The sequence below is a fragment of the Grus americana genome, chromosome 24 (assembly GCF_028858705.1).
Source record: "Grus americana isolate bGruAme1 chromosome 24, bGruAme1.mat, whole genome shotgun sequence".
Classification (NCBI taxonomy): domain Eukaryota; kingdom Metazoa; phylum Chordata; class Aves; order Gruiformes; family Gruidae; genus Grus; species Grus americana.
In genome coordinates this window covers 6,428,113-6,453,869 of record NC_072875.1, presented here as the reverse complement: position 1 = coordinate 6,453,869, position 25,757 = coordinate 6,428,113, and the positions used below count along the sequence as shown (strand labels likewise).

At 44.7% G+C, this 25,757-nt stretch overlaps 1 protein-coding gene across 1 annotated transcript; it reads right to left on the bottom strand.

Moving 5' to 3' along the window:
- Positions 1-382: 382 nt before the first annotated feature.
- Positions 383-25,732, bottom strand: LOC129196212 (beta-galactosidase-1-like protein 2). Its single transcript, XM_054803302.1, has 19 exons — positions 25,598-25,732; positions 20,932-21,129; positions 20,269-20,337; positions 19,856-19,951; positions 18,361-18,469; positions 17,953-18,045; positions 15,030-15,111; positions 12,086-12,150; positions 10,452-10,536; positions 9,262-9,399; positions 8,550-8,630; positions 7,918-8,024; positions 7,367-7,513; positions 6,890-6,961; positions 5,885-5,963; positions 4,567-4,654; positions 2,626-2,740; positions 1,584-1,700; positions 383-1,106 (listed from the first exon to the last, which is right to left on the bottom strand). The coding sequence occupies exons 1-19, from the start codon at positions 25,678-25,680 to the stop codon at positions 1,020-1,022; spliced, it is 1,911 nt and encodes a 636-aa protein (XP_054659277.1). The 5' UTR covers positions 25,681-25,732; the 3' UTR covers positions 383-1,019.
- Positions 25,733-25,757: the final 25 nt, after the last annotated feature.

Genomic DNA, 25,757 nt, shown 5'->3' with positions numbered 1-25,757 from the left:
GATGGCAGCTCCTCAGTGACTGCGGAGCTGGTGAGTTAAAAAAACATGTCATGTTTTCCTAAATCCCGTGTTTCTGTTTTGAGGGACAAAAAGAAAACAGGGCCCAAGATCCCAAGATTTCACAGCAGGTTTAACTAGAAAGTACAGATATGCTTTCCCATTTGCAGCTATGTATGTGACCCCTTTAGTTCTATCCCAACCAAAATCTGATCCCTGCTCATTTTACAAGGGGGAATTTCATCTTTAGGTGCTTCACAGTGAGAGCCGGCGTGGAGGGAAGACTAGCTTGTCCTTTTCTCCTCCTGCACCTCCCTGGAAGTTCTCATTCCTGCCTAGCCTGAAACATAATGATATATTTGGTAGAGGACAAAACACATTTCACTTTTTAAAACTTTTTTTTTTCCTTTTTGAGAGAGAGACAACCTCCATAGTAAAACTTAGTGGAAAAAAAAAAAAGCTCGAATTAAAGTAATTTGACAACCAGCTTGGCTTCCAACAAGTGAACAAGTAATGGCCTCTTTGCAGAGTGAGTTGCTAAATTCTGCCTGGAAGCACAACAAAATGGTTTTCCACACCTGGTTACTCACATGTTCAGCAACTATTTTCTCCCTATCTAATCATAAAACCAAGGAGGCCAGTAATAACACATTTTTAAAGTCACTGGAGAGCTGAGCTCAGTATTCAGTTCAGATGGCTTCAGTTCTTTCTGTCTCTCTCTCTCTCTCTCTTTCTCTCTCCGGCGTCCAGCACCTTTTTACTCCCCCACATTCAGCAGACGGTCCGTAACATCATGCGCAGCCATCCAAGCTGTGGGTCCTCAGTAGTGCAGGGAGGTGAGCTTCTGTATCCATCCATCCATCCTTCGGGAGCCCCTTTTCTCTTCTGAACTTAGTGCCAAAGAGCAAATCCTTTACCTGGGTCTAGTGGAAATTAATGTGCCCAAGTGCCTGGGCCATCGTGTCCCCAGACATGCAACCAGGAATATTCAAGATGAGCCAAAGATGGGAAAGCAGCTCTCATCAGTCCACGTACTGGGTCCTTCCTAAATAAGGTATGTCGACAGATTGTATTATCCGTCCTGCAGTGCGTTCTTCAAAAATGACAATCTGCGGAATAGAGAGATATATAAAGTTCCCTCATACAAAGGCTGAGTTACTTTAAATATTTTTAGGAGGAAAAGGCATGCGATCACAGCAGGGGAAGGAAGCATCATTTAAAGAGATCAATCAATATGAGTCTGAACGGTAACTGTGATTCTTCTTCAGCACCACATGATGCAGAAAATGAACCAGCATCAAATCAGGTTTGTCTTGATTATGAACTTGATGCAGTGCTTTGAAGTTTAGCTGCCATCCTCGTCATGTCTTAATGGTTGTCAGAGCCATAGTCAGCTTTAGAGCAGCACCTTCCCTAATTTTCACAGATCTTAGGAGGTAGCAGTCTCCTTCCTCTCTATTGCGCTGGTTTTCAGCTAGAGAGAGGTAATTAATGTACTGTATATGCCTAGCTCTTTGGGACATGACTCAGAGCAGGATCTTTAATAATACAAACAAGCAGAGAGAAATCCCACCACAGCCTCTCACCTCATTGCTCCCTTTCCATAACCAGGGGCCAGGAAGGTAGAGCGTTTCCTGAGGTCCAATTTTCCAGTAGCGGCCCAGGTTCTGACCGTTGACAAACACAACTCCTTTCTCCCAGCCCTAGAATCAAGACAGTACACAGAATTACTGATGCAGCTGTATTGCCTAGTTAGCATTCCCACAGGAAACTAAGTCGACTTTCACACTTGCTTTCTTTCAGGCCACTTTCTGCAGGTTTTCTGCTTGCTTTCCCTGTGCAACTCCCTGAAGCCATGAACATTTAAGTAAGCCCTGTTGAACAGGAGTTATCCTTAATGTACTAATTAAAAGGATAAAGCTTTCAAAAATGTGCAGTTCACGATTCATGCTTGTACAGGAAACCTCATCCTTTTGAACAGACATAGCTTTATTTCTTCCCAAGCATAGAATATCTCCCCTCACCTATTTCCCAGGTGACAGAAATACTGTATTGCTACTGACTAGCATAATTTACAACAAAGCATAAATGGCAAAGTGAGCAGTACAATAACGATTGGCATGAACCTTGGCTCTAAGGGAGTGAAATCGGACGAGGAAGTGTAATAATACTTAATATCTCATCTTAAGTTCTATGTAAGAGCAGCAGTCTTCCACAGAGGGAAGATGTGAACACTAACTCTCATGCCATGTCTACAACGAAGCGACTCTCTCCATATCACATTGAGGAGGTAGGGATAAAACTAGTGCCTCCTTTATTTTTTGTGCCCATTACTCCTCTGCAACTAGAAAAGAAATAGCATTTGTATGTCAATTAAGAAGACTTAACTGTTCATTAGCAGCTCTGCAGGGTCAGTATCACACATGTTTTCTCATCAGGACCACTACAGACTGAACAGAATTACCTGCCAGCTTGAGAAGACTTCTACACCCTCAAAATAATTCTCTTTCTCCAAGATTAGAGGAAGACTACAAGACAGAGCTTAGTCAGAGCTATTACACAAGTGTCTCTCTAACCAGCTTTTTCTTGATCAAGAAAAAATGGGGGGGAAAGAAAAATAGGACTTGCCTGTAGCTTCAAGAAGGTGTCCTGTGGCTGATGCTCTATCCACAGCCTTCCACGAAAAAAAGCCGGACCGACAAAGTAATCTGGGACTGTACTCCATCCAGCAGTATGTCGCAAGCTGTAAGAGAATGACCAAACACAGCCGGGAAGCACCAGGCACCACTGAGAGACACAACCCTGGTCTCAAGATCATTTCAAACTGCTGCTTACAATGGCTGATGGATGTTGTTACAACAAGGTTGCTATTTCCTTGCATGCCTGAAATGTCAAGCAGTTGCCTTCTAGCCGTAGGGCCTGAAGGTAATATTCTTTGTGCTGTAAAGGGATGAAGTGTTTATCTATCTCCTGCAAACATTCAAGGCAAGCACCTAGCTGACCTCTCCCCTCCACTTAAGATAAGTGTACTGGTGGTACATGTCTCAGTCTTCATTATCCTACGCTGATAGGCCAGTTTCTGGTAGAAGAAAAGGATATATGGGGCTATCACCATCTCTGATACTTTACAGCAACGTAAAAATCCCTGCTTCATGTTGGCTGCTGAAGTGCCCATCCTCCTTCAGGTATGACAGCGCCATGGTGCAAGCTTTAAATGCAGGTGGCTTGCACAGGCTAAAGGAAAACCTGTAGAATTGACAGGATTCAAACCAGACATTCCTGCCCATGTTCCTGTTGAGGAACATGAACGCATCCTTTCAAGTCTGCAGCACTTAGGGGCAATCTGGCATTATTTCTTACCTGTGGCAACAATTTGGGAGCGGGGGACACACAGAAGAGAAAATAAGGAGTGTAGAAGCCCCACAGAAGCGTCGAGCTTCTGTCAGAACACGTTCCTTCTGACCTTTACGAACTGCATCTCTTGGATTCGGGGAAGTTATTGATCCAGTGCAGCCTGACTGCTACTGAATGGTTCAACTAAAAGCCTATGACAATTCCTTTCACAACAGCATGCGCTCCATCCTCCTACGCAGTGACTGTGAGCTGACCGCGTTTCATTGCTACTGGTCAATCGCCAGTAACTGATTGTAGCGTTGACTAATCTTGCTTTTGTTTGGGCACAGCAGTTCACTTGCTTTAATGTTCCTCACTGGAAATATTCTTCTAAAACCCTGCAGTCAAAGGTTATGCGAGTTACCCCATCAATAAGAATCCTTCAAGTACCCTCCTAACACCTGTTAAGATTGTCCTTAGACATTTCAAAATACAGGCTTTTTTGCTTTTAAAAGCCATTTCAGTTTAACACGGCCTCTCTCTCCTTCCTACGCAAAAGGCAGGAGCTGTGATATCTTGGGGGATGCACATGTGTTACTTTCTGGTATTAACGACATAACTGAAAACAGTTTCTCTGGATAGTGGCCAGAGTCCAGAGGGCATCTGTTGCCTTAAACGTTTGCTAAGGTTTTCTATATCTACTAACAGAGGCTCCTTGACTTACCCCGGCTAGATTTCTTTTTCAGTCTTTCCTGAATTAAAGCAAAATAACTTAAAAGAGAGGAAGCCATCTGGACTTGTTAAGGTGCTATTAGTAGCGTCCTAGAATTTATCCGTCCCTTGCAAGTTTGAATTACTAAATATATCAGCCATATTGCTAATTTCAAGAAAGACACAAACTCCTCCAACATGTGGGAGTGTTAAGACCCATCCCTTTGGGTAAACCACGCTTTTACCTACCTGATTCAACCCCGCTGCACAGGCTGTAAGTCTTTAAATCCTCCACAGTGAAATCACATTTCACCCCTAAATAATGGTATGGCTAAAGAGGCACCATTTTCTGCACGATTCTGGGCAAAAGTATCAGCAACGAACTTATCAGTGCAAAAAATGTACCCACCTACTTTTACCTTGTGTTGCCCTTCTGATACATTTAACTGCTACCTCTTAGATTTTGTGCTGCTGGTAAACAGTTGGTTTCAAATGAGGCAGAAAAAAATTTTAAATCCCACAAACCTTTTCATGAAGCCAGGTTTCATCTCCAAACTGTAAATCTTGAAGTTCCTCAAGGGGGTTTTATTCAAGAAGACGTCACCAATTAAGCCTGCAAGAGCAATGGGGGTAATGAAGAGTTGAAAAACAGCTAAAGCTGATAGATTTTCCTATTTGAATGCGAGGAACAGCAGGAGATGGAAAGCAGCCACATTCTGCAATGGAATTAGAGTCCATATGGTCCCATTGCTCATCCAGATTGAGTGGGGAACAACATTACTATACTTTGGCCTCTCCCCTCCCTCCTTTGCTTCTACTCACCAAGCCGTTAAACACCCTCCAAGCAGAAAACATTGTTGGCATACACAACAGATGGGGTTTTGTTGTTATTGTTGTTTTTTAGTTAGCTGTCCATGTATAGATTTTTTTTTAAAGCGGTAGATCAGTTACTTCTCTAATAGGCACAGCAAAATATAACATGGGCAAGCACTAACGTCCAGTCCTGATCCAGTGCTTTTCATCCAAGGATCTTAAGATACCTTAATAAGTAATTTACTGTTAGCACTCTTGCTAGATAAAGTTATTCTCCACGTAGCGGTCAAAGCCTGGGTCTTAATCCAGCCTCTTAATTACAGGACTGCAGCTGAGACTGCAGTAGACTGAGGTGTGTAAAGCACAGAGGCCTCTTCTGCAGTAAAATAAAATTAGTACAGTCACGTGCCTAACTCCATTAATCTATTTTGTATCGGTTTTGCATACAGTTCCCCACTAAAATAGAATCCCGGGGTCTCGACCTCTTCCAGCTCCACAATTGTGTGCGATAGGCTTGAACATTTTAGTAAATTCTTCTCAACAGGATGCAATTCATTCCTCCTGATATTGTCTGAGTTTTTAAACGTTGTGATCCTCCAATATCAAACCCCCAGGGGAAAACACAGATTAAGAAAGGTATTTTCCTTCTCTCCCTGTGAAGTAACAAGCTCACAGAGCAAGAGAAAGGGTACCCTAACATCACGGAGTAAATCTAGAGCAGATCAGGATTCGTCGATGGCCTTGGGTTTCGTTGTACCCCTATAAAATAAGAAGCCTCAATGCAAGCCATCAAGCAGCCACTACTTTTTATCTACGATCACTCCAGACAGGGGGTGATGAGCTGTGTTTTGTAACGAGTTCCCTCCGTCATACCGTTTCCCACCGACTCCCGGACACTAGTCTTGGCTAGCACTGCGATAGCTGTATTGGGTCTTCAGTTTGGTTCTGTGCAAAGCACACAAGGCAGTCCTACAGTGCTTAAACTCAGAGAACTCTCTAGGGCAGCTTGGGAACAAAGAACTTGACTTACCTTTCCTCTGTTCATTCAATGCCAGGCCATAATTTACGCGACCACGGTTCTCTACCAGGAGCCTTAGCTGCCTGAATCCCTGTAAGAAAAAAAAAAAAAAAAAAAAAAAAAAAAAAAAAAAAAGGAAGAGCATCAGCTGGACCATGTGCTGTATCATGGTTAACAGAGGTCAGTAGAGGTGTTTAAGAGGGAAGGCGGCACCAATACCTTTGGCATTTGCAATTTACCTGTTTAAAGTTCTGGATTATGTGACAGAACAGTGTCCCCATATCTTTCAGCTACTGCAAATAGTTGTGCCACTGAGAAACTTTCAGCCTTTTCACAAAAGTTTTCTTTTTTTTTTTTTTTTCTGTTGAATGTTTAAGTACCATTTTGATATCACCCACAGAGCCAAAAATGGAGTTTGACATAGTACAGGCTTATGTCACAAAGCTCTCCCACAAGTCATAAGAACAACTAGTATATCCACCCACCTACTCCTAGGAGCCACGCACAGCTCTGTTGACATGCATTCAATCAATATCCTAGTCTTACTGCCAACTTCTGCCAGGGTAAAACTACTCTCAGAGCTAAAGAGAGACATTCCCCCTGATTTTATTTGAGACTCAAGAGGTGCAAAAGCCCCCAAACCCCCCTAAAACCTGCTTTGTGCTAAGGACGTTGAAGCCTACACAGACTTAAACTGCACAAACAGGGTACTCGATGTCCACGGTCGTGCGTGTGGCAGGAAGGCTGGCACATTTTGTGCAGCAAGGACTACAATGACTTGAATTTTCTGCGTGGAAAAGTATTCAAAAACCCACTTCTCAATCACACATAGTAACTTGGCAGTGAAATGTGAGACAGTGTCCAATTAGGGTATTACAACCATTCCCTGTGTCAGGCTACCGTACCAGCTAGTTAAACGGATTAGGTGGGAGATGCCCTCTTGAGAGCTATGCCTCTTCAGCGGTTTTGGTTCTGTTATCCACAAACTATTGCTGTGAGCAATCTCCAATTAGTTACCTGTCCTTCAGGAAGGGAGAGCTCCACTGTGTTGTAATCCAGCTCACCAACATACATGGTGTTAACAAACACCTGCAGAACAGAGCACAAGAGAGGAGAGCAGCTTCTCATCAATTACGCTATAATCATGTGTTGCATAGGTTACTGCAAATGTATTTGGGAGGAAATTGTCTCTACTTGCAACTAGAACTCAGAGTCCATAACCGTGTCACTGATTCAGTCTAGGTGGGGAAAATATCACGCTATTTCTCAGAACATTCAATATTCTGATGTTTAAAGATATTGTAAGTTTTAGTAGACTGGAACCTCAAACTGATTTACATATGATAAGGGTTGGCGTTTAGCTGAGAACTGAAAAGAGCGAATCACACTTCTAATGTAAAACTTCACGTTTTCCTTCATAGCTGACCCATTTCCTGCCTAGCTGCCAAGATCAAAGCATTCTGAAGTTAGCCACAGTTACCTTCTGCTCCTTACCTGTGCTCGGTCACGGACATGGTCCCTTGAATGCAGATGTCCACCACCAAATATGACAGTCTCGTAGAGCACATATCCATACGACTGCCCACTGCTATCATTTAGATGCAGATTCTCCATGTTAATAGGAAACTCTGACTTAATGGGCTGCAAAGGAGAAACAAATTTAAAGGCAAAAGTGGCCTCTCAGCATTGACAGGCCACATAGAGGCAATTCGTTTAAGATAGGTGTTCCACTCTGCCACAGGTTACATTTATCCTGTAAGCCTCCAGAGGTCTGTTCCGACCTGAATTACCTTATGACTCTATGAAAGCTACAGCAATGAAGACAAAGTACCAGAAAAGGGAGACAAGGACTTGCAAAACTGGAATTCCAAGGGAACAGAAGTAGCAGTAAAAAAGGTGAGATAAAAGATTTGCCTCCTTTACATATCCTTGACAAAACATTCCCCCACCTTATCCTCATGGGATAACAAGCCAGTGCACTAATCGCCTTTTCCACCTAAGAGGTGATGCCTTTTGGTACTGAGAAGCATTAAAATTGGTAATACCTGTAAAAGAGATGGTAACACATCCCAGAGAGAGATATATTGATGCAGCAGGATTGCACCATATGATGCCTTGCTTTCAATCATGGGAGGGAGAGGAAGAGGCTGGCCTGTGATGCAAAAAAAAGAAAGGGAAAGATGGAACAACTATTTCAGATGCAAACAGCCAACACAGATTAAAGGCCCCTCCAGTCCTCCCCTTTGGTCAGTCTTTCCATTGAATTACAGAGCCCCATATCTGCCACAAAAAGACCTGAAACAAGCATGAGGGTTGGGCGAGAACGACAGATATTCTGTAGCCACAGCCACCTACCTGACCCTAGAACAGACTAACAATAAGATACAACAAATAAGATAAAATATAACCAATGGTGTTTCCTTCAGATTTGCATTTATTTCCAATTATCCAACATAAACTTCCTGGCATAGACAGAAGCTGCTAAATGCTACTACCTGCCTGCTGAGAGCAGACGAGATACCTTATGTCCTTGGTCCTCCTTCCCATCTTTTGGAAAAAGCACCCAGCCAGTCAACCAACAAGAGCCGCAGGGCTCCAGCAGAAGGGCCAGTTTAAACGAGTTTCTGATTTAACACCATAGGTAGAACAGTATTTTGGTTCTTGGATTTATAATTACCAATGATCATGCTGAAGAGTTGTCGGAGCTTGAAAAATTTGGACGTATAGTCTCCAGCCTCTGTCAGCACAGCATCGTAATCTGAAGAAGAAGCGCATATATTTTAAAAAACATACAGAGGCTCTGGGACAGCCTTCATGTACACTGTCATCAAAGAAGTAAAAGCCCAAGATGCTATTTTCTTGGCACTACGTTATGGAAACCTGTACACTTTTATCTGTGTGAGTGTAGCTAAACAAGCATAGAGTTGCTTAATTTGGAGAAGAGCCACTCAACAAGGAGCAACGTACTTTTAGAGACCTAATTTGCACGTATCCAGAATTTCACACAAGATAAAGTCAACAATTAACAATCTTAACAAAAGGCTGTTGGGATGAAAAGAGCTTTATGGTGCAACTGGACTTGGTAAAATTAAAAACCAGAACTGCATCCTGGATCACCATCTTTCTCCCTAGAAAGAAGAGCCACCATGGAGATAACACGAAGCAAAATCATCATCTGCGACTTCTATTCCCAGTTCAGAATGAGGGGATCCTCCACACCCTGGAATGGGTCTGGAAACAGGAAACACTGATGTAAGCCCCCATTTAGACAGGCATTTGCTTCTGAGCTACGTTCCAACTCGTCTCTCCCTGACAAAGTAGTTGCACTCATCATTTCTCAGTGTTTCCGTCAACTGTAACTAGCCCAAAGGCAGTGAAAGAAAACTCACCGTAACTGGTGACGTCTGACTTGTATTCATCAGCCTCCAAAGCACCGTTCATGAAGCCAAAGTTGGTGCCTCCGTGAAACATGTAGAGATTGATGGACGCTCCTAATTTGAGGATGCTTGCTATAGTATTCACCATTTCTGTAAAGGAAGGGCAGTGCCAGGAAGGCCACAGACCAAGAAGCTAGGCTAAAACTCTTCCAATAATTCAAAGTAGCCACAAACATTCTGGTCCTTGTCAGTCAGTCACGCCTGTGTAATTACAGTGATTTATATTGTGATTTGTAGTTTGCCCTCAGTAGGGGCAGCACAGCTATTGACATATTGGGACCTATTAATACATTCAAATGTACCTCTCCTATAGGTGAAAAAGGGTAAACCTCGTGTACTTGAGCAGGAATTTTGCTTTTGAGCAGAAGAGTTGTAAGGACTACTCCATCAGGCTCCCAAACTCAACACAAAATGACTCAATTACAAAGACAATTGCAGGAGGATGAGAGAGTCATTGAAATAGTCTTACATAGCTCTGTTATCACTGTACTTTAGATGCCCCAGAGGTTCTGGGGTTGGTCATTTTTTTTTTTTTTTTGTACTTCTCTTCCTTCCTAATGAGCTTTTAAACTAGAAAAAAACCCGATACTTTTCAGAAGGTGCTACACTTGCTTAACTCCACCATATTCCCACAAAAGGTAAAATAATCCTCTCTTAATGAGTGTTTATTCACTGGACAAGTAATGTCGTTATGATGGAGGTTTCACAAAACTTGTGACATTTGTACAAAACACAGATAAAGTCTTCACAGGATTTAGATTAGCTCAGGAGGTGAAAGAGATGATTTAAATCACTGGGCTGCATTTTTTAAATCAACATAGAGTAGCATGAGGCCTTAGGACACATTGACACTAATATCTTAACATGTTTGGCTCTCTGCACACCCCATAGAGTCCCTCCTCAAGGAATAGAAAGAAAAATATGTATTTTTTAAAAAAGAGCTGCTGTTTATAACACTACTAAAGAAAATCCAAGGCACAGCAACGTGACCCACCCACTGAGAGATTATTCATTTACAGAGACTCACACAAAGCAAAGGTTACAGCAGGACAGAAAATTTGAAAAAGATGTATGTCATTTTTCCATGAGTGTTTGCTGAGCAATAAACCCCCCTTTCTACAAGAACAGTATATGGTGCTCACCGTCTGCATCAAAGACATAGTGAGGGCCTCCCCAGTTATCAAACCATCCGGTCCAATACTCCATCACCATCTTTGGCTGGTCTCTCTGTATCAAAACAGCAGCAAAGAGTTAAAATGGAGCCAGGGCAGTCTCACACTCATCCCTATTTTCTAGAGAAGCACTGTTCGAATGCAGTTTGGCGACACGGTTTACAAGAGTGTTTTCTTCTCAAGTTGGCATTAAAAAAAAGCAGCTGAGGAGCTCCCAGCAAGATGCTGTGGGCCAGCAATGCCCAGAACAGGCAAGCAAACCAGAGAAGTACTCTGCTAGGCACAAAGCAAAAACCACGGCGCACAATCAGGTGACACCGAACAGTTCTGGATATTGTTGTTTGGTAGAGCTGTAGCAAAAAGAGAAACCATCACTGTTTAGTTCTGCTAGAAACACACATTTATAAACGTCTGCTTACCAGCTACACCACTGCCAGCTGAGAGTTTGCAGGTGCACTGCAGCCGATGCTTGCCAAGGTAGGAACAGCAGACCTTAGCGGCTTAATGCCTTTTTAATGCCGCATATGGTGTTGGCAGGAAAGAATTAGCCTTTGCAGGAATTAGGTCTTCATTAAAAAGGCTCTGCGCACAGAGCAACTGCTGCCCGTTCGTCACTGCTTGCCAGCTCCCTTAGCTCCTGTAGAATTCCACCCGGCCCCATCACACCGGACAGGACAACATGTGCCCAGCCTGGCTGGCACTCCCTGCTCATGGTATTTATTTCTAGTCAAGGCAGTTTTGCCCTTTATTGGATAAGGGCTTTATCTCATGGCACAGGAAATGGCCAAGGTAAGTGGCATTAAAGAAACTCGTGTTTCATTAGGAGAAAACAACTGCAGGTGCCTGTTATAATCTAATTGTTCCAGGTTCAGACCAGCTCTTGGAAATATGTTTAATCAATCCATCCCCAGTAAACTAGTCAAAGAAGGAGTTTTATCACCCTCTGGAATAAAAGACCATAACAAGGAAAAGATAACACAACTTCATAATCCTTACAAATATGAACAACAGGCTTCCTATTTTGTAATTAGCACGTGTGGCAAAGTAGGAGCTGCTTTTACTGGGCCATGTTGCACTCGGTTGGTGGGGAAGGTGCCACCTTCTGTTCATTTGCAGGGTTTGGGGAATTTTTTAAGACCTAAAGAAGGCGAAAGCACATGCAGCAGAGCCTCTTTTGCCTGTACAGGAAAAGAAAACAAACTAAAGTGGTAGGATTCAACGTTCAGGATGCCAGCAGCAAGGTTTCCTTTCACAGTCCAGGCAAAAGCCAAGGGAAGAGATCAGAAGAGAATCGATCATGGCCAGGGGCACATATCAGTTGTTCACATCTTTCCAGGCTGACATTTGGAGCAAGCAGAGCAACAGGGAAAGAAGAGGACAGAGGATACAGAGAGAACCTGTCACTAAAAACCCACAACTTGTTATTCCTGCACCACTCCCACTCTGATGCCAGAAGGATTTGGCCTAATGAGAAGGAAACCCAAATATTTGTTCAAAAAAAAAAAACCCCCAAATCAAGACACAAAACCAAAACAGACTCTTGGTGCTTCATTTCTAACGCTGCCCTGGAAAATCTAGGTGGACAAAGTTTTTCCGCATCTTACCTGCACTGTGTCCAGGTATTTCAGTAGCCCCGGTTCCAGTTTCTGAAAGTTAACAGTGGCCAGTGCTATTGGGAAAAGAAAAAGTTTTTATTTGATGAGGATGAGGCTTTGGGCAACGTGGTCTAGTGGAGGGTGTCCCTGCCCGCAGCAGGGGGGTTGGAACTACATGATCTTTAAGGTCCCTTCCAACCCAACCCGTTCTATGATTAATTTAGACACATAAAAAATGCCTAGGGGAGCATCAGCCCAGCCCACGCTCAGGGGGAACTGGAGTATCTTCTGAACCACCAATACAACCTCCTCGGAAATTTCCCATCAAAGCCTTTGCTTAGTATGCAGAATCTAACTGGACCGCAGCACACAGTGGAATACTTGCAGGCCATCATTTTAGCTCTAACGTTCAGAGATACTAGAAAGAGAGAGCATCAGAGCAGCTCATGGGGTGTCACAAGCTTTAATTAGAGGCTGTAAAGCACTTGGAGATCCTCAGATAAAAGGTGCCACATAAAAGCAAACTTATTATTAGAAAGTCATATCTGGATGCCACACTGATCTCCCAGGCTTTAGCTGCAGGAATCGCTACCCAGGCAATATCTTACAGCTTGTCATGTCTGTGGGGGTGGGCAAGAGAAACCACAGTACAAGTGAACCAGACAGAAATTGTAATTGGAAAACTTATCAGTGCTTCTGCCCTGTGCAGCATGGGGGAACCGGCAACTGGTTTGTGTGTGCTGCATGTATAGCGAAAGTCGCTGCACAATCTTCAAGCACTGGAGCGGGAAGAACTGTCTGCAGGAGCTGATGTGTTAGAAGACACTAATCTGGTATCAGTGTCCCAGCCCCCGGTACACGTTTGAACCATTTTCATGCTTTCCTAGCCCTCGGTCACACTGATGATATTTCTCCCAAGAAACTTTGAAAATGCAGGAGCAATGATATGATTCTGCATTAAAAACTGGCTTCTTACAAGAGAGCTGGTATCAAATCCAGCCCTAGTTGTGTCAGGCAGAGCACTTCAAACAGAATACTTACAGAAGCAAAAGCTCACTTGTCACTATTTATACCTTGATTTTAATAGGCTGACCTATGTAGTGTGCTGAGCTGAAGAATTTGGCACAGGCAAACATGGTGGGAGAACAAAATCAAACGTGGATTTAGCATTAATGTAATACATTAGTTGGCAGTCCTGAAAGCGAACGTGTCCAATTCTGCTCTTCACGCAGACTAACAGCACACCATTGAAAAATGGTTGTAAAGGTGTGGAGAACCAGAGTGACTACTCCAGGCTTTAACAGGAACTACAAATGCTTCTTGGAAAGAAGTTGGTACACCACTGATGAACAGAACAAACAAAATCACAGAATCACCGCGTTAGTTTTCAACCCCAGTATGGAGTCTTCTATTTTCTTTACGCATTTCTATGGTGGATTTTGTTCTCTCTCCTTTAGTGCTTTCATAACCACCTTGCTGCTATACCGCTTTGAGCCCTAGTTATTCCACGCATCTGATTACTTGACATGTTGACTCTAATGAGCAGATTGTTATGACATCTAAGAGGCAAATTGGTATCAAAGAGCTCTCAGCATGCAACACACTGGAAAAGACAACTGCAAACAAGAACGAGCTCTGAGGCAGTAAACATTCCCCCAGAAGATGGTGAGGGCTAGGCAGGCATTTCCACACCAGCCCTTCTGCATGTCAGCTCTCTGGCAAGGGAGAGAGTGACTCTGTGTGGTCGAGGCTGAAAACTGCTGCACGCGCACGAAAAAATACACCTGAGTAGACCACCGTACTGGTGAAGGCCCATGGACTTGAGAGTTACTGAATTTGTCCTTCTCGTACTGTCATAGGAAAACAAGAGGATGACAAAACGGGAGGGATAAGTCTTTCCCTTTAATCATCTCCATGCCTGAGATTAGAAAATTAACAGTATTTGTGACTGAGTGATGACAGGAGCACTCAAAGACTGCGCCCTGCAAACACTTCATTCAGGGAAGCAATTACTACTGAGGCAGGCAACTGGCAGAAACACAAGAAAGACCAGAGGCCAAGTACATCGTAAATCTCAGCTGAACTGGATCTGGAAATCTGAAAATCAGTATTGCGCTGTGCCCCAAACAGTCAGAATTAGGGCACTCTGAAATGCAAACAGCTGTACCTCCGTTTCTTCACAGTGCAAAGCAGGAGGGGTGCTAAGCAGCATTTTTAAACACTTAATAGAATTGCACTTTTTAAAAGGGAAATGGAAAATGGACAGCCTTTTGCATTATGCGTATCTGACACCCTCCTTTCCCTACCTACCAAAGGTGATACACCCCAGAGCAAGCTCGATGAGAAGACAGGGCTGCCCTGCAAACTACTGCTAAGCTCACAGGTTGTTAAATTTCAGAATCTAGGTTTTGACAGACTTATTTCAATTGCGAAGCGGGTACCTTAAGAATAAGTTATTACTATTAGTAACTGCTGAGGTTACTTGTTTAATATATATTCAACACACTAAGTAGTATTTTCAGCCTTTTAATCTGGGGGAAACAACATTAAGAAATGCCAGGTGCTGCCATCTCTTGACTAACCTCACTGGGAAGTACAGACGCCCAACACTCGACCTAAGGCAACAAGGAATTTAGTCTGCGCACGCTTAGTGTCCTCGAAAGCAGAGAGGCTGCCTCCCCACAGAGCAATCCTGCTATCGCTGCGTTACGCCTTACGTCGACAAAACCCACTCTAAACCTTACCTTTCTAGGAAGGGACTGGGTTTGTTCTGTGTGTAGACACAAAGCAAAGGGGGTCCCTCCTCTGTGGCCGAAGATCCTACCACAGACAGAATACAGTTCACGGGTGCAGCTTAGCAAACGAAGCCTTCTGCGCTGTTTCAAAGGCTGCATTTCATCCGCCGCCCCAGAGAAAGAACACAGTCTTACCTTCCTGTCCTACAAGCACGTACCTCCTTCCACTAAGCCAAATGACAGCCCGTTCTTGTTGTCCGAGGTCATTAAGAGCTCCACAATCCCTCTGTTTAACAGGGCCTAAATTAAAAAGAGGAAAAGCCGTCGCGTTAACAGCCTGAGTTTAGTATTTGTCAGGACATTAAAACACTGAAGTACATTATCACCTTCTCTGGGGAGAGCTTGAAACTGGTAGTGGCTTGGTAAGAAATACTACTCCTGTGACATCTCCCTTTCCTCCTGAAGCTTCCCTGCCTACTTTTTCCAGCTTAAAACCAACTGAAAAATCTTATTTTGTTTTAGAAAGCCAGATCGGTTTCTCACTGATGCATCAAACTTCAGGATTTTATCTTCTTCTGAGATCAGTTCAATAAATAGCTTCACTGCTTTCCATCAAGAGAGGGCTTCAGGTAGAAGAAGAAAAAGAAAAGCAGCTCACCCTCCCTGGCTTTTTAACAGTGGAAGCTGAAAGGAGAAAATAGCTGGTTTGCCAGTGAATGCCATCACAGGACAGCTCAGGTACCTATGTTCTTGAACAGTCGAGTCTGAATGAATTTACTGGTTCTTCAATATTGCAGCACTGTACGAAACAGCGCTCTAAGGTTTTTAAAATGCATATGCACACACAAGGTTCTTCCCATCAGGATTGTTCTCTTACAATTGTTTTTCTACAGAACAGTGGCTGATGTTTGAAGGAGGGGTTAGGAAATCCTAGTTGCAAATTAACCCCTCTTTTCACTGCACCTGCACTGGAAGTCACTCCTTCAGCTTCAAGGAGCTTTGAAAACAAGCCTTCAGTCTCTTAATTCTAAATTAACTGTAAAATGGTGATAAAGACACATCAGCTCACACAGGAGTTACCTGTGTCACGTGCACCAACTAGTTAATGTCTGCCCTGTGTTTAAAGAAACCTTTGCATATTGCACATGCCTACACACAGAGTGGGCTTGAGCATTACACGCAGTCTGCATTAGAGAAACGTTACAACGCTGACTTTAAAGCCAAACCCAATTCAGAGTTAATATGATGACCTGGTTAGTTTATCAACCTATCACCACTAAATCAATACCTGAACAGATGCTGGTATTTGACAAAATTCAGCTGCTAAGGGAACCAGAATTTCTCACAAATTTTATGATGATAATTCTTTGAGCACTGCATTAATACTAAGTTCCTTCCCCTCCTTTTGAATATAAGTGCAAAATGGAGAAGTGGCAGCTCTCTCCCACACATTGAAATGCATTACAGGATTTCAGGGTGCAGCAGAGACACCAGGAATAGAAACAGCGTCCGAGGCAGACACAGGTGTGTGCTCAGCTAATCCCAGCTCATGTACTGTGTATCAATACACCCTTTCATGGCTTAGATGTTTTGGATGGCAAAGGCACTGCACCCAAAAGAGTGGGAGAAAGACAGGGATTTCAGGTTTGGTGTGAGTTCTGGGTTTGATTTTTTTAATGGGTATATTAATTCCAGGAAGATTGCAACATTGTCATATATGCTAGATGCAGATGTGAATTAATCAGCTTGCCACATTCAAAGCTCAAGGCCCAAACCAGAACAAAGACTAGAAGCTCCACCTCACATTAGATCCCGCTCCAACTAAAAATGAAGCCCTGTAAATCCTGCTTTCCCACATTTTCATCTTTAACCACTATAATATACTTCCTCAGATCTAAGTCACTGGAATATGACGAAACAGCACTACAAAAATACACCCACAGGCCTGGCAAGGAAACATTATCTGTTCTGACAAGCCTGCGAAACATCACAAGCTCTTTCATCACTGAGATAGGGAAAAGCAAGCCCGGAGTCGGCACGCTGTTCAGACACAACAGGCTCTCTATGCCCCGTTCGTCTCTGAAAGCTTTGCTTACATGCTTGCCCCTGGTGGGACATAGGGAGGGAAACTATGTAGATGTAACAGACAATTTTGACATTATCAGTTCAGATTGGCAATTAACTCTTTAACTTGGTCGTACGTACCTTCTAAGCAATGTTAAATCACTCCACGAGATGGAGTTAGCGGAGAAGCAGGCACCGCTCTAAGCAGATTAGCACTCCTGCCATGCCATTTATTCGGCTGAAGAGCCTCTGTATACCTTCAGCAATAGGACAACCTGAGCCAGAGTTAACCTCAGGGTGCTCAGGGCAAAGCTGGGGTACCCAAAGGGTTCCAGAAGGATCTGATAATGCTGCAGCGAAAGCGCAGGGAACACACAACCAATAGCTCATACTCGCACACCACCGGATGGGTAACGTCTCAGTGAGAAGAAATTAAACAACGAACCTTGTGAGACGTACTGCAGATCTCTTAACTGTCTGCCTTGCAATTGTACTGGGGGCAAACGAACAGGTCAGACTCACGTTAGATCCACCAGGATAACCTGGCCTCCTTGGGCACTGGCCAACTCTTCATCATTCAGTTCAGAGGCAGGAGCCACGGCACAGTCTAGTCTCCGTTTGACACGGATAAGGGAGGCATTACGCAAATTAAACTGCCTGGTGCTGAGCTCCAGATTACACAAGTTTTGGAGTGGTCCGATGGCTTGTTCAGATAAAGCTTCCTCCCAGGAAAGTCAACAAAGAGAAACCTTTCTCTAATGTCATCTAAGAGAAGCAAAACAGGACCAGTGGGAGAAAGCTTCTTCAAGGCCAGCTATGTATTACAGATACTCCCCCGTTCCCCTATCACCCTCTTGTCTGGAAGACATAAGAACATGGGCTTATCAGCATTGAGAGGGTCATGTGCCATCTCTTCCGCTCCAGGAAGAAACATCAAGGGAAACGCAGCTGGATTACGCACTGATGCTTTCAAGGTTTTCTGAAGCCACGCTCAAAAGTTATTCAGAGGAAAGAAAATACTACGAGGGTGCTTTATGAGAGATTCACCATAGAAACAGGTAAATGTGCCAACATTACCATTTTAACATAGGTCATGTAGTTTGGGTCTTTGGCGTAGGAACCATATTCATTCTCCACTTGGACTGCAATGATGGGTCCTCCTTTCTTGTACTGTGGGGAACAAAAGGGAGTTGTTGTTCACCATGATTTCTAGTCAGAGGGACCGAAATCACAGTGGCACTGGCTTGCAGGAAAGATGCACGAGTCTCAGATGGACTCAGCTTCACCCTCTCATCCTCCCAAAGTCTCTGCATAACCAAACAGCTCGATGCGGAGAGCTGACGCAGACAACTACAGTCCATGCTGGTTCCTAAAGCGAAGCTGGTAGATTTGTTATTGCTACAACCCGCTGCCGTTACACACTGCTCACACTCATCTGTGCAAACAGCCCCCGCTTGTGGACAGAGGGTACAGGATTCTACTTGCCTGAAGAGGGACAACGATAGGCATTAGATGATCAAAATAGGCATCCACAGCTTCTGTGAAGCCCCTGTATGTAGTCCTCAGTTGCATCTCTGGGTCTTGCAGTAGCCAGCTATAAGAAAAGCAGCAAACAGAACCCGTTAGAGCCTCCCGTCCGGTCAAGGCTGCCAGAGGTACCGCCACCCACCCACATGAAGGCACGTCTGGGCAGGGATCACCGATCGTTCTGCGTCACTTGGCTAAGGACGCAGCGCAGGTATGGACCACATCGTGAGTCGGTGAATGGCACCATGTGAGGCTATCTACCACTCACGCTTTTAAATGAGGCCAGACTGCAATCGCCAAGCTGTTCCCCTTCTTTTTGTTCTGTATTTTGGGCCTAAGTTCATTTCATTAACTTTCCCAATAAGATTTCAAGGGCTAAACTTACCACTCTAAAGGTTACTCTGGAATTCCCTGCATCCCCAAGGGCACTCTTCAACCAAGTATTCCCTCATAAAACCCCAATCATCGCTCAAAACAAAGCTTCTGCTAATTGTTCCCATGGTTTCTACTGCTGATTTACAACACTTAGTTTGCTGGTTTGGGGTTAACACGGAAGAGGGGAATTTGTTTAAGAGCAGAACAATGTAGTGCTATAACAACTTGAGCAGAGCGAGCTTGTACCTTCCTTGTCTCTGCAAAAGGAGGCATTAACTAATAGTTAATAACAGTTACTAACAGTTATGAATAGTAACTAATAGTTACTCTTGTGAGTAAGTCCCTGACACACCTTTGCAGTTCTGCACCTGAACTCTCCGATGCCAAAGGCAGGGCATTCTGAAAAATGAAAAGGTTCAAAGAAACAATCCTTTAAATTTTGTCAAGTGTCTCCACCGAGGTTTCCGCTCCGTGAAGGTAAGGAAAACAAGCGGTATGTAACCTGGCACGGGTTCCACTGGGATCTAGTAACCAGGCAAGTCTCAATGCTGACGTACTCAACCTGGCTCTCAAAGCCTCTTAGCAGCAAGCTGTGTGCTTTAGGAGAAAATACAACAGGAGGCTAGGAAAGTTAGGGGTCTTTATTACTGCCAGCCATACAACACATCTGTTCTAGCAGGACTTTTAAAATGAACCTGAGATGAAGCGAATTTTTACATCAAGCTGCAAATACTACTATTCATATTGTACAGACAAGTTGTAACAGCAATAGGAGATGGGTTTCCCCAATTCTGTTTTCTTGCTGTGACCACTAAGCCATAACACAATTACCATTTTAAAGAATAACTGCTCAAAAAAGATTCTGATTCCAGGCTTACTATCTGTACTGCTTAGGAGAGCTCAATAACATAATGGGTCCTTCACCTGCTTTGGGGACACAGGGAATAAATACTCCCATCTAACAGACAGCCATTCTAAATCTTTGAAGGAGGCTCAACTGTATAATCAGAGGTTTGGGTTGGGGTTTTTTTTCCACATTCCCAAACACTTGCCTCAACTGAACTACTTACACGCTTACCTGGGCAGACCACCGAGGTCCCATTCAGAGCAGATATAAGGTCCAGGACGCAGAATCACCCACAGTCCATTTTTAGCTGCCAGTGAAAGGAAGGCCCTAGAGATCCAGAGAGCGCAATTATTGTCTGACTGCAGAATCCCTACTCCATGCACTCCTAATACACCAATCACCGTGAAATTTAGGTACCAGAACCAGAAGAGAATTGCTTGACGAAGCAACTATGCTAGGCTGGTACTAAACCTCTAAATTCCCAGGACTCCAGAAAGCAGGGGAAGGAATGAGAGTCTCCATTGCCTGATCAAGGTACAGGCTTTGCTTCAGAAGCTGGAAATGGCATCTTCATCCAGAACCAACATGCACACTCTCCCCTCAAAACAGGAGTATTTAATAATAGAGATGTCTGTACCACATACTCTAGATCCAGATTTCGACTGAAGTCAAACTTCCCTCTTTCCTGTTCATGAAGGTTCCATGGCACGTACCTGAAATGCAGAGTTAGGGCAGTGGAGGTGAAGGGCTGAAAACGGCATTGCTTTTGTGAAGCACAGAAAAAAAACCTATGCGCTCCCTTTGTTAGTCAGTAACAGATCCAGAGATCACTGTACGTACACATCACAAGTGTCTTTACATGCTATTTGTGCCTTTCTTTCACTTTCCTGACAAGTCCTGACTTTGTTGCACTCTTCTCCTGTACTCTGCAATATCCGAGTTTCTCAAGACCACCAAATGTGGTCTCTCTCTAAGTATATCTTTCATTCTCCAAACCAGAGCAATTTCTAAATCACAGCCGTGCTGAACGGCCGTTTCAGAGCCTGGCCCTTCCTCATCAGGTCAGCATTAAGAAGGCACTTTCCCAGTACATCTGATGATAGACATCTCTTCCAGTCGGTATTTGAGGATGCTGCAGTGCGTGATGGTTAAAGAAACCCCGAGTCCCCACTACTCTCCTCTGTGTCTTTTCTCATAATAACAAGTACAGAAAGATATTGTTATGGAATTAATTACACCAACTACTACGGAAGAGGGGAGAGGCTGCAAGGTACAAGTGACAGAGCCTAGGGAGTGAGGACACTTACGTCGTGAGGGTGTTTAAGCCACAAGCTTTCATCTTAAGCATGCGGTCTTCCCAGTATTCCCTGGGGACTCGGAAATAGTGCATCGAACCTCCAAATATGCGGAAAGGCATGCCTTCCAGGAGGAACTGCGAGTTTTCTGTCTGCAAGCCTAGGGTCCTCCCCCATAACTGCAGGGGGATCAGCTCGCTCCAGTTAAACCTAGAAGAGAAAGAGAGATGTATGAGCATCCAGTCTCCAGTAAAGAAATCTGTCCCCCTAAGAGAGGCTGCTCATTTCACCCTACCTGGCAGGATCAGCTCTGACCTTCCTGCTTCTTAAGTAAACCACGCCCTTCGTCATACAGAGCACGTGAATTCTTCAGAAGACTATGAAACCGATGGAAGATCTGCCCAGGATGTGTATTTAATATTCATTTCACTAGCAGCTTCCATCCTGAATGCCCCGAGCCACTCTGCCATGCTCTGCGACTGAAGTATAGCGCTACTCAGGCAGAGATCGTGGAACTGACTTGCTGAAAATACAAGATGGGCAAGTTTTCACTCAATACCAGAAACCTCTTTGCTAACTTATGAAGTGTAAGATCTCCCTGTTTTGCAGTAGGGTGACATACGCTGGCTGACTTCCAGATCCTTGCTCCAGCAGCAGCTGCATTTCAGTATCATTACCCTGAATGTCTTGTTGTCTCTGATACCTTCCAACTCAATGCATGGAAAAATGAAGACCCCTCACCTGTTCGCTGTGAACGGAGAACCTTTTCCTTTAATTTAAAGAAAACCCCTGGGCTACATTGATCACTCAGGAAAGATAAGGTCTGCTGTCATCACAAACTTACCTCTGCCTGCATCACTGCTCATATCAACACCTTAATATGTTCTTTGCCAAAAGAACCGGAGCAAAGGAGATACCAGGTTCCAAAGCACTTACCAGCTGCAATACTCATGCCATCACAGGCTCCGTTCGGGTCAGTTCCTGCATGCAAGAAACTACTTCCTACTGCCTTACAGGGCTCCCCAGTTCATTTGGGCTGAACCAAGAAAACATTTTAGCAACTAGTCCAGATCCAAAGCAGTTACACCGCCTCCATCAGACCATCCCAGTTCCACAACTCTGAATACACAGAAGAGTTAGACAATAGCAGCTTGTTCCTCCGAGACGTTGTCACAGCCAGATGCGAGGAATGAATTCCCATCTCAAGAAAGCAAGAGCGACCCACACATTTGAGAGAAATGTCACATTCGCAGAAGAGGGAAATACCTAGCCTCTGGCTGTTTTCTAGACTACGCGTAGAGCGGGTATTAGCAGAGGGTGAGGACTTCTCAGAACTCGTGGCTTACAGGGATTGCTAACCAGGAGCCTGCAGCGACTACCCGTCCTCCGACACAAGACAAGGAGACTACAGAGGAACTAAATCTAAGACTTCCAGGATACTGAACGGGCTGGCTGAGCAAAGGGGGTACCTGTATAGCACAGCATTCTCACAGGGCTCTGAAACAACCGGCAGCAGGCACGGGTAATACCTGGAAAAGGAAGTCTAGATTAGATATTCACTGCCTTCAGTCCATGAGCACTCATGTGCATTTATTGTCAAGCTATTTACAAAAAATAGTGCTGAGCAAGGAGATAGTACCATATCCCTTTCAGAAGGTGGTACGGTAATAGCAGAGCTCTTATTTAGGTAGCGCAGCTCAAAGTAGGAGAAATAAATACAAAATATCTCACAGCCGTATTTAAAGGGTGGCTGCCTGAATAGGAACAGGATGAAAAATGCTCATCCGCACAAGAAACTAGGTACAGCGAGAGAACAATGACGTGAGGCTAGGAAATGGCAGCATTGCTCCCAAGGAATCGCTATGAATTTTACCAGCGGGGAAGGTGGTTCTCAGTTCACACGCAGGATATCTGATGGCTACCTGCCCCTCTATTCTGCTAGAACTACATCTTGCACAGATTACAACTTTTGTTGGAGTTGTGAAACTCCAGCTGTATCTACTTCTGTTGCTCGGTGGCAAGCCCGAGGCAGAAAACTCAAAGGGGTCTGGAGACGCAAAACTCCAATTTTTAAAGATTAGGTTGGAAAATACCTAAGTTTCCAATTTCTTTCTGAGCTAGGTAAAGCCCTAAATTACCCCTGCACACTAGAGCACTGCTAACTGCCACTGGTGCCAGAATGAAGGCTGTACTCAAGAAGCATACGTAGCCAGATAAAAATAAACAAATCACTTAAGCTCATCTTCTTAATCCTGGGCGTAACTTTGTTGGCAAGTTTCCATCAAGTTTCCTGCCTTAAAACTCCCTGACTCCAGTGTTTTTTCTCACCAAGAAGGACTGGTAGGAAGCTCCCAGGTTCCCAATATTTTCAGCATATTATCCTGGATATCCTGAAACCCACATGTCTCACTAGGATCTGTTCAAGCGACTTCTTCTGTGACTCAGCAGAGCTTCATCCTGTTACCCTGAGCTGGATTTCCACAGCTCAAAGCCCACCTGGGCTCTGTGCTACCTCTTGAGAGCAATGTATAGCTTTGAGTAGATTTTTTTTTCTCACTTTTATAATGACAGCATAGGTTGCAAAGAATCTTTTTTTGTCCTTTTGCTAAAGGTTACTGGCCTGCTTTGTCCCTCAGTAGCAATTTTCTCCCTGCTCCAGGGAAGTCTCTTTTTTTGGGGAAAAAAGGAAAAAAAGCATTAGATTACCAAGTTCTGCTGGACCAGAAGCTTTGAAACCTGGTTGGACAAATTAGTCCTTAATGAAACAATCTGTCTGTATAAGACATAAGTTGGAAAGTCGCAATTAAGTGCTAAACCAGACAGCTATGGTAAGGCATTCATGCCTGTAAAACAAAAATCAAGCTGAAGTCCTCTCTGGATGAGATAAGAGATTTAGCTTTGTTAATGGTCTAACGCATACCCAGAACGGTCGGGAGAAAAAGCTAGCAGAAAAGAAAGTCCAAACAGGGGAAAAAGTGTGGAGACCATTAGCTTGCTTTGCCAATACTAAAGAACACACTTCAGAGGACAAGGGACTTTACAGTTAAGCCCTAAGCCCTACTTAGACCTGCCTCAGAGGGCTTTGCTGTTTATTCTGGGCTTCCTCTGGCCAGAGAAAAGTGAAAGCTTTGAGTTGCCCTCCCTCACGACTCGGTGTCTTGCGACAACCGAGGTCCTGCGTCGGTCAGACAAGCCGCAGGTGCACATTCAACATGGCTGGGATAATTATCGCTGTATTTGATAGCACAGTTTATTCTCAGGTGACCTGTGCCACGGAGATAAACACTGGTTACCAATGGAGACGGTGTTTTATAGATACACTTTTACAGAGGCCAAAGTTCTGCGCTTCTATCAGCTGTCAGCTTGCAATAATCCTCTGCTAAGCATGTATGTGGCACAAACCCAAGACCAGCTATAAAAGAATTTTGCTTCGAATTAAGCAAAGATTTATCAAGGCTTTTCTATAGCTCTGAGGATCAAGTAACTTCCTACTATGAATTTAAGAACACAGTATAAAATATCCAAGTTATAAAAAGGATCTGAGTGGTAATAAATACCTACATCTTCCCTTGCTTGAATATTATCTCCAGCACTTTGCTGTCAGGGACTGAAGAGCTTCTGTCACTTGGCATGGAGACGCTACCGTGCAGACAATATACCTCTGGCTATAACATGAAACACAAAAGAGCATCGTCCCCAAAACGAACGCGATCTAAACCACACGGGATTTAAGCTAGAACCTTGAATAACTTCTTGTTACTACAGGTGGGCTATAAAGGAACGGATATCGGCCTGGAGCGTACAAGTGGGGGCAGCAGAAGAAAGTTAACGCAGTTCTGATGGGAGAGGCGGACACCACCACACGCTGCAGCCCGCGTCTCCGGGTACCAGTCCGTGCCGTCATCGATGACGCGCGGACGCAGAACAGAAAGAACCAGACCCAGAACAGGCTGGAGCGAGAGGGAACGACGCGCTGGTGCGAGCGCATGAGAGACACCCCGGCAGCTTCGGAGATGGGTTAGATCTGACGGAGCGATTGATTTGCAAACGTGCATCATCCATCAGAGCTGCGATGATGTAAAGCCTTACGAGAGCCAAGGTCAGCAGGGATGATGGCATTAACCTAACGCAGAATGTGATTTATAGCGCTGGCAATCGGTCTTTCCTTATCCATTACTTTTTTACGATAGACAAGAAGTTGCGTGTCTTACGTGTAACATTTATTTAAAGCTTTTTAAATCATTTCTGCGCGGAGGTAGCGTTACGCCCTCCGGTCCTTCCCACGCTCCGGTCCCACTGGAGGCACGCTCTCCATCACGGACGGACAGGGAGCGCCGCGCTTTCCTTCTCCATGCGCTCCGATAAGAAGAGATGTTTGGATTGCATCGACCCTGGGTCGCCATAAATTAATTTCCCGGGCAGCGCGAGGGAAGCACAAAGTTAATTACCCCCGTTCCCCGTAACGAGCCCCTGGTTTCCATTCAAGCGCCGTAGCTCTCAACAGCAGACCCAAATCCCGGCGGCAGGCCTGCGGGGCTGGCTGTCCGCCCTACCCCTGCCGCCCAACCGCCCCGGGAGCCCGCAGGCCGCCGCGGTGCGTCCCCCGTCACCGACTCCCGCCACCGGGACGCGACCCCCCGCCAGTCCCGCGGCGCGGCGGGGGCGTGCCGGCTCTCACCTGCGCAGCAGCAGCCACAGCACGAAGATGACGAACGCGACGCCCCCGAGGCGGCGCTGCCGCCGGCCGCCGCACGGCCACATGCCGGCCGCCCCGCCGCGGACCCGGCCCAGACCCAGACCCAGACTCCGGCCCCGGCCCCGGCCCGCCGGCACCGCCG

Bases quoted from the DNA above. Each gene is read 5' to 3' on its own strand.
- LOC129196212 (XM_054803302.1), bottom strand. From the start codon at position 25,680: ATGTGGCCGTGCGGCGGCCGGCGGCAGCGCCGCCTCGGGGGCGTCGCG. The intron at 8,025-8,549 runs GTAATTATAAAT...TTTGCATCACAG, and splicing joins ACTCTTCAGCATGATCATTG to GCCAGCCTCTTCCTCTCCCT. The intron at 1,701-2,625 runs GCAAGTCCTATT...TCTTGATTCTAG, and splicing joins ACACCTTCTTGAAGCTACAG to GGCTGGGAGAAAGGAGTTGT.